The sequence below is a fragment of the Branchiostoma floridae genome, chromosome 14 (genome assembly GCF_000003815.2).
Source record: "Branchiostoma floridae strain S238N-H82 chromosome 14, Bfl_VNyyK, whole genome shotgun sequence".
Taxonomy (NCBI): domain Eukaryota; kingdom Metazoa; phylum Chordata; class Leptocardii; order Amphioxiformes; family Branchiostomatidae; genus Branchiostoma; species Branchiostoma floridae.
Window position 1 is genome coordinate 8,953,823 of NC_049992.1, and position 9,361 is coordinate 8,963,183.

Genomic DNA, 9,361 nt, shown 5'->3' on the forward strand with positions numbered 1-9,361 from the left:
GCGCACCTTTGTTTCTTACCATTTCGTTACCTTATTGTGCAAGTTGGCCATGATTAAAAGCGAGGCAATGCTGCGGTCGTCACACTCGAGAATGCTTGCTTGGATTATCTTCATATTTGACATCCATGCGGGTAGCCTCCATAGCAGGCTCTCTGATGTCTTTTTTTGGCCCATAATTCTCTTTTGCTGGTCATTTCTTATTGAACTGGGTCGCTGATTGCCGGCAGTCAGATAAGGCCGGCAATCAGCAACACAGTACAAAAAGAAATGGCCAGCAAAAATGCATTATGACCCTTAAAAAGGCCTCAGAGAACCTGCTATGGAGGCTAATGCGGGAAGGTGTGAACGTTATGTCTTATGAGACCTCGATATGTTTAGATTTTAGGCCCCCTATTGCTTGTTGTGATTCTGATAGCTCCTGCTCTGGACATGCTTTGTTTATTCCTTTCTAGTGGTAGAAGACTCTTGATTGGAAGAGTAAGTCGTCTAAATTTGTCCAACTATTTTTTTTTTACTAAATTCGGAAAAACAAAAATAATTTCAGTGGCATAAAAATTAAGTGATGTTCGTTGGTACTTTGTTATACATTTGTGATAAGAAGCAGATTTGCTCTAATACGATAAGTTAAGTAGATGAGACAAATGCACATCAAACACAAAGCTTTATTTTGAACATATATATGTGACATCAACATCTCTAACTCTACAGAATACAACTGAAATGCCCATACAAATGACTTTCTGCTATCTTTATATATTGTCATCAAACTTTACGGAATTGACTGTTGAACTGTAAAATGGCAGCTAGCGCTATATCGTTATGGCAGACAAAAGTAATAACCTGGCTTTATCATATGCAATTGGTTTCTCTTTTGACTACCATTCATAATCCCAACTATGGGCCTAAATCTAACACAACAATGTAGAAAAGAACTCTTCATCTATTCACTACCATTCTGAACTCAAACTATGAACCTAAACACAACAAAATATACTACATAGATAAGAACTTGAAAATTAATAGAAACAAAGAAATAAACTAATCAAACATTCATTAATAAAAAAGGAACATTAAAATCTAAACCTAAGTGAAAGGATGCAGATTAGCATTCATAGCTAAGAGTAAGAGCACACTATACTGTATAGAATAAGAAAGACCTATCAAACATGTTGTAGCTTAATAAAAAGTAGAATATGGAAAGCTGTGTTAGATAAAATTAACGTGCTAAGAAAAAGCCTCACCTCAGTCCTAAGGTCTTAATAGCTACATTATTACTAGAAGTCTAGAACTAAACTTTAATTTAACAGCAACAACATGAAAACGTTTCTTTGTGCAAAAAAATATCAGAACTTCAACAAAACTACAGAAACTACTATAAGCTATATCACTCAGTGAGTCTGTATGTCCAGCTGACTGATTAAAAAATATTGTTAGGTTATTAAAACTTATTAGTGGTAACAACATTTAACAGATTTTCTTTCTCTGTGCCTTCATGTTTCTGATATGTGACAGTGTTTGTCACATAAAAACGGAGGGAAAAATGTATCTTGCAGTTCTCTTTCTTTTCTTAAGTCCGACATTTGTGAAGACAAAAGCAAGTTTCCAGATGTCTTTTAACTTAAGATGGCCAATCTCCTATTAGGGTTTGTTACACTCTTCCAGTGTGTGTCTGCATGTGATTCTTCAGACTACCCAGCTGACTGAATCGCTTGCTGCACTCCACACACTGGTAGGGTTTTTCCCCTGTGTGAGTTCGCATGTGAATCTTCAGAGTATTCAGAATAGTGAACTGCTTGCTGCATTCCTCACACTTGAATGGCTTCTCTCCGGTGTGAGTTCGCATGTGTTTCTTCAGATCACCCTGGTTCGTGAACTGCTTGGTGCACTCTTCACACTTGTAGGGCTTCTCCCCAGTGTGGGTCCGCATGTGAGTTTTCAGACTACAGTAGTGACTGAACTGCTTGCTGCACTCCTCACACTTAAAGGGTTTCTCCCCTGTGTGACTTCGCAAGTGGCTCTTTAAACTACCACAGTTAGTGAACTGCTTGCTACACTCCTCACACTGGAATGGTTTCTCCCCGGTGTGAGTTCGCATGTGAATCTTCAGATAACCCAGGGTAGTGAACTGCTTGCTACATTCTTCACACTTGTAGGGTTTCTCCCCTGTGTGAGTTTGCAAGTGTCTCTTTAAACCACCACAGCTAGTGAACTGCTTGCTGCACTCCTCACACTGGAATGGTCTCTCCCCGGTGTGAGTTTGCATGTGCATCTTCAGTCTACCCAGGGTAGTGAACTGCTTGCTACACTCCTCACACTTGTAGGGTTTCTCCCCTGTGTGAGTTCTCAAGTGAGTTCTCCAGTGCCCGGGGTCACTGAACTGCTTGCTACATTCCTCACATCTGTAGGGTTTCTCCCCAGTGTGAGTTCGCATGTGAATCCTCAGACCTCCCTTGGCAGTGAACTGCTTGCTGCACTCCTCACACATGTAGGGTTTTTCACCAGTGTGTGTCCGCATGTGTTTCTTCAGATTACCCTGGTCAGTAAACTGCTTGCTGCATTCCTCACACTTGTAGGGCTTCTCTCCAGTGTGAGTCCGCATGTGAGTCTTCAGATCACTTATCTGACTGAACTGCTTGCTGCACTCCTTGCATATGTACGGTTTCTCTCCTGTGTGAGTTCGCATGTGGATCTTAAGATTGCCCTTCTGACTGAACTGTTTATTGCACTCCTCACACCTGTAGGGTTTCTCACCGGTGTGAGTCATCAGGTGTCTTTTCAAATCACCCTGCTGACGGTATTGCTTGCTGCACTCCTCACACCTGTAGGGTTTCTCCCCTGTGTGAGTGCGCATGTGTGCCTCCAGATGATGCGACCTACTGAACTTCTTGGTACACTTCTCACACCTGTAAGGCTTCTCTCCAGTGTGAGTTTTCATGTGCTGCTTTAGACTAGACATATGTCTGAACTGCTTGCTGCACTCCTCACAAATGTAGGGTTTTTCACCAGTGTGTGTCCGCATGTGTTTCTTCAGATTACCCTGGTCAGTAAACTGCTTGCTGCATTCCTCACAATTGTATGGCTTCTCTCCAGTGTGTGTCCGCATGTGTTTCTTCAGAACATCTGTCGTAGTAAACTGCATGTTGCACTCCTCACAGTTGTAGGGTTTCTCACCGGTGTGAGTCCGAATGTGAGTCTTCAAACTGCCCAGCTGACTGAACTGTCTGCTACACTCCTCACATCGGTAAGGTTTCTCGCCTGTGTGAGTCCGGATGTGAATCTTCAGACTACTCAGGCAACTGAACTGCTTGCTGCACTCCTCACATTTGTAGTGTTTTGCAGTCACAATTGTGGCAGCAAACTCTCCTTCCAAACTGTTTTCAATGACATCAGAGCTGATTCCACTAGTTGCCATGATGACTAAATCTGTAAAGATAAAAGTAACCAATTATTTTTCTACCCCCTTTATCATGAGAGACTCATGCCAGCTTAAAACACAATGAAGTTACAAAGTAAATGACAAGGTTGCAGTTGTAGTAACTGGTAAACATAAACAGTGTTATGGGTGTTCTATTAGAGATCACCCGCAGGTTGTAACAGTAAAGTAAACACACAGAAAACGTCCTTATTTTCACAAATATAAACCGTTATCTGGGTAGCATAGTTTTGCTGCCATTTTGTTTGAAACATGTGACATTTAACGAAGCTGCTGGCGTCATCATTGGTGACCTTGTATATTACAACACTTGTTTACAGCGGTATCAATTACTCCATGCCCCTATCAGTGCGACTCAACATACGGTCAAACATGAAGTCTGAAGAATCATTGTTCGTTGGGAGATTGGCAGATGTCTAGGACTTTATGACTAGGACAACTTCTTGTTTGTAGCAGGGGTAAAAAAAAACTTCCTGGAAATTATGCCATGCAAAAAAAGTATTACAAGTTACATGTAGTTAATTAGTCTTCTTCAGTAGTAAGAGTAAGACCCTCCTTTTTTAGGACCATCTCATATTCACTTCAAGGAGGCTAGGTCCTCCTTCTTCACCCCCTAAATTACTTTACACCAGAATGGTTATACGAATTTCAATTTCCGAAAAACAATCGTGTCGCCGTAACGCCAGCTTTTTTCAACAGCACTTGTTTCCCTGGGTCTATTCACAAAGGCATGCTGGAGGAGATGATGGAAACCCCCCCTATGGAAACCAGATGTGGGGGCGCGGAAAACTCTTGCTAGAAAATTCCGGTTCGAGACATTTTGCCCCCAGGAGGCCCTGGGCTCGCTTGGTTTAAAAAATAATTTTAATACAATCGGACTAGAGTACATTATGTTTACCTAACATTATGTTTAGATGTAAGGTTTTTGTGATGGCCAGTCTTCAAGACGGTACCAAAAATTCAAGGAGAACCACAAACTTCCCAAGTCATGATCATTCGATCACGCCGCGCGTTCTTTGATAAAGGAAATCAGATGCTTTTCGTACTTACCAGCGACGTCTCCCAGATACAAATGGGTCTTTGATGCTGAATCTTGAGCGTGATGTCTCCAGATGGATCGACTTAGCGCCTTCAATAACACAAACTTTCACTGTCTTCAAGAGTTGAAATTATCTCCACATCTGCGTCCGGTCCTCTCCTCAACAGAACAACAAGCGACCGGAGTACACAGTTATTCATCCGCGACTAAACTTGGATGGTGACAGTGTAAAATAGTGCGGATAGAGAATTTAAAATTATCGGAAATTATGACTCGGGTTTTGAAACATCACTTCAAATATTTATAAATGGTGACATAATTAACCTTTATAATGGTGCATATTTGCCAGGCATGCATTGTTTCCAAGACTTCATAGTAAAGAGGTTGCAGTACATGTGACTACCGCATGAGGTGACGATGTCAAAAACATACACCCAACTTGCAAGCAAGTATCTGCAAGCAAGGAGGTTAAAATTCAAGCCTCCTTGCTGCAAGCTGACGTAGAATATTTCCCTCCCATACTGTTTTGTGAAAGTTCACAAATTCTTAGCCTGGCATCAATCCAACTCTTGCTCTGACCCTTGCTCTGACCTGCTATTAAGATTTTTTGCCTGCTGAATGGTATGGCACCGACCCGTCTCTATCTAACATTCATTGGCATATTTTACCGGTCGGTTTACTGCAATTTCTCAAGCAATGCTAATTTGGCAAATGATCAACGCATCATTTTCTCCAGTTACATGTTGCTGTTACAGCTTACCTTTGCCACTTCTTCTGTGTAAATTATTTTGTCTCTCTGGTCCTGCTAAAAACATAATATCGTAATTGGAACACACCGCGGAATTGCACGGAGAACGGGCGCGTGGTTGGAAGGGGGTGCACTATACCGGCCGAACGAAACACGGCACAATTAACTGCCGCTATGTACCTTTATACATCCTCTGTTGTTCCTTTCTTTCCTGTTAGTAGTTGCACAAAACAAAAATCTGCATGAGCATACAAAAAATGGGCGTATACTGACAAGAATTTTCATTTAATTTTGGTCCGTCACAACCGCTATGACGTAAAACTTTACTGCTGGCCGTAGCATTAAAAATGGCGGCGTACGTTCAATTTGACCCATTCAGCCGTAGATCCGGGTGATAATGCAACGGTTCCTCACACTTTTACACGAGTTGTAGGTCACCAAAAGAAATTCAACATTGCTGTTGAATCATGCTCGTCTTGTGCCGTGAGCACATGTGATTATTATCTACAAATCTGGCGATGAACGTGACAGTGTGTTTGTCCCACGACGAGCTCGCCTGCCCCGAAAATGACCTGAAAACTTTTGGCCTTGTTGTCTTCGAATGCATTGTTATCGATGCTTTGTAAATTATGTATTGGACACCTAGATGTCTGAAGTGTGCATACCTCAGAAATAACTATTGTTGCATGTGTAGATCTCTTTAAGTTCCACTATTTTTAATCGACCGGTATAAGGCTTTATTATATATGACCGGTATTATGCCAATGCATGTTAACACTTTGGCTGTCTTGAATCAATTCCTGTGTACTGTCACATTTGAAAAATCTAAAACTCCTTGGCCAAATCAAGGTTAACAATCTATTTTTCTAAACCTCCTTGGTCAAATAATTGCTATGTATGAAAGCAGTCTTAATGCCCTCCCGATCCCAAAAAAACACCAAAGGAAAATCTTCTATGAAAAGTCTTTATTATCAAAATAAAGAAGTTGCATCTATTGTGCAAGTTTGGTAAGAAAGTTGCATTTTACATACACTGTACATATGTAAGGGTCAGTAGTAGGGCTGGGTATCGGTACAGTGTACCGGTACAAAACCGGTTTTTCTTTTTGGACCGGTCCAGAAAAACCGGACCTGAAAAAAGTAGGTGGACCGGATGTTGGACCTTTAAGAAAATTAACAGATTATTTGATCAGGAATTCACACGTTTTGGCGCTTGCACATGGAAGAAAATGACAAGAGCGAAGCAGATTTTAGTTTATATTAATTTCTACCAAGTTTTACAGTCAATCGTACAGGTGCAGTTAGCGTTTTAGGTTTTTAAAACGCCAGTGTGAGTCTAATACTCCACCAAACTGATTTCTTTGTAGTAAAATGGACCATTCGTATGATTCAGATTGAATCAGGTCCAGGTTCAGGTCCGGACCTGGACCTGATCCTCTGGACCTGAACCGGACCTAGACCTGAAGTTTCTGTACCGGTACCCACCCCTAGTCAGTAGAGTGTCTAAACTATGGAAAAGCTTTCCATGGCTATCTTTTACATATTAACAGCATCTTTCTACAGTTACCTGATCATATACTTCTAGAAAATTTTCAAATGTACATTGTACAGTATTTGTTACATTTGGCATAGGAGCTTATACATGCCTCTATCTGTACACACACATAAAACAAAGGCTTTAAGTGACATATTCATATTGGTTTTGCACAAAAATTATGATTTTTCATCCATTGGGGGTCAAATAGTCAATCCTGAAACACACAGATTTACAAGATTTTTTTGTCTGAAATAAAATAACATTGTGGTGTTGCTAGTCATATCATAATGAGTGTTCTGCATGAGTTGTATTAGTTGTGTATGCTCTGTGGTCATTGTGTTGCTGTACGTGTATGTGTGGCCTGTTTTGATAAATTATCTACATGTACTTTGTGACTGGTCCACTGTGACAGTAACGTAAGCTGGGAATAAAACTCCTCTGCCTGCTAAACTCCTTCCCCAGCTTATGTTACTGTCTTAAACCACTGCAAGATCTACTTGGAGATTAAATGAGAGTTAACTATTGATTCATGACATGACAATGTTTTAACTTATACAATAGACAGATCCTATAGCCCATCCAACTTCAATTGTACAATGTCACGTAAGACTACAAAAACTTTAACAAGGAGTTGGTCTCGCATAACTTGACTGAAATATCTTTTTTTGATGGACAGTCAAGATCGGTCCATTTTGAGTTATGCGAGTCAATACTACTACATTCTAAAGATATGACGTTCAAAAATGGAAATCCTACTCTCCAAGCAGAGGTTGTTGGAAAAAAATCGTGATCCTTTTCTTTCATCATTTTTTTATGGACCGATCTTTCCGATTGGTAGATGAAAAAACGGATGAAAGGAAAAGTTCACGATCCTTTCCACCAACCTCTTCTTGGAGAGTACATGTATGTAAATCCAATATGCACCTTAAAATCAACTCAAAATGCTCAAGATAAATAGTGGACTTCCATATACATGTAGTTAGGCACTAGATCTAGAACTTCATTCTTTGTGTATTTGCACTTATCCACACATATTGAACATAGCCCAATGGCTTCTTATTACAATATTGCAATAAGTGAATTATTCAACATTTTGTTACACCCTGTACGAAAAACAATAGGTGATACAAATATGCAATAAAAACTCTGATTCAGAGAACTTAAGCCATGATTAATATCACTGATGGACAAAAATCATCAATTCACTACTTCAGTAATAGGCATACGGAAAGTCATCTGATAATTTTCATCTATCAAAGATATAAGAATTATACTCTACAAAGTGTCTCTTCCCTGTGTATGAACGGATATATCATATATTGAAATTCTGGATATCATACTGAACAGTTGCATGAAAGTTATCAAATGTAAGTAGCTTTACATGTTGGACTACAATTGATTCATTCATTATGTGACAATTGCTAACTCAAAGAAGCAAAGCCCTTTCAGTTTTGAGTTAAGATCAGAGGCACATAAGTTGGAAGAGTAACAGTTACATATACCTATTTGGCTAAACATGAATTACAAAGTGTGTATGCAGTGTTCTAGCCAGCCTGAAATTTTTTCTGTCCCCTAATTTTTTAACGGAAATCCTGTTGAGCGCCAGAGGCTTCCACACAATGGTCCTAGGGGGGCGAGAAAATTTTGAAATCAAGACCCTCTGAGATCTTTGCAAAATTTCATTTGTTTAATAACTTTACATGAGAATTTTCCTACGTCACAGAGGACAGAATGGCCAAAATTTTTTTCCGTCCCCAGCTGCAAAATTCTGTGCAACGACGGAAAGACGGATGCTGGCTTGAACCCTGTGCTGCAACATGAAATGCATAACATTACAGACTATAAATTCACAGTTTTTAGCCTGTCCGAAGATTGAACAGCTATGGTCCATCTATACTTTGCTATCTTCTATGCCTTCATCGTCTACATCTGTCACGGTGAAACGAAACTCTTGTCTCGTCGCGCCCTCGTCGCTACTGTCCGACATAAGGCGGTTATCCTCCTCCTCTGAAGATTCTGTCTGATCTAAGTCTGACATGCGAATGTCGGTGGATGTTTTCCTCTTTTGAGTCTTCGGTGCTTCCATCACGTCCTCCTGAGTACCTTCAATCGCTTTCCGAACCTGCACGTTTGCGAGGAGACAACACAACACGGAAAGCAGGGCAGTTAGTACGTGATTGTGATTGGAAATAGAGACGGTAGTGGGCAGTAACAACGACCCTGTCTTATTTTCACATCACAACAGTGGAACTGTCAAACATTGGTGGAACCATATCAACAGTGACAAGAACTCAGTACCTGAAATCTGTAATCACCTTTCTTGGGTCTAATCCTTTTCTAAGATGTACCTATATATATAGAACTGAAGATTTTGACTTTGGATTTCATACATTTCTACAAGATTGTGATTGGAAATGGATATGGTAGTGGGTAGGAACTATGACCCTGTCTTATCTTCACAAGCTTAAGTGAGCCTATGACAGTATCAAAATGATATCCCCAGGAAGTACCAGTAAGAAAGCATTTGAAAGCTAACGTAGAATATTTCCCTCCCATACTTTTGTGAAAAGTGACAATGGTGGATCCACAACAGTGAAAAGAACTC

General features: G+C 40.3%; 2 protein-coding genes across 2 annotated transcripts in view; both read right to left on the reverse strand.

Annotated features, from left to right (window-relative positions):
* Positions 1-644: 644 nt before the first annotated feature.
* On the reverse strand, positions 645-4,656 carry LOC118431006 (gastrula zinc finger protein XlCGF57.1-like). The gene is made up of 2 exons (XM_035842055.1): positions 4,484-4,656; positions 645-3,423 (listed from the first exon to the last, which is right to left on the reverse strand). The coding sequence occupies exon 2, from the start codon at positions 3,410-3,412 to the stop codon at positions 1,649-1,651; it is 1,764 nt and encodes a 587-aa protein (XP_035697948.1). The 5' UTR covers positions 3,413-3,423; positions 4,484-4,656; the 3' UTR covers positions 645-1,648.
* A 2,775-nt stretch (positions 4,657-7,431) lies between these two features.
* Positions 7,432-9,361, reverse strand: part of LOC118430085 (chloride channel protein 2-like) — a 42,488-nt gene continuing 40,558 nt past the window's right edge. The window contains exon 28 of the mRNA XM_035840794.1: positions 7,432-8,878. Within this exon, the coding sequence (XP_035696687.1) occupies positions 8,648-8,878 (231 nt within the window). The 3' untranslated portion in view covers positions 7,432-8,647. The remainder of the gene's footprint in view (positions 8,879-9,361) is intronic.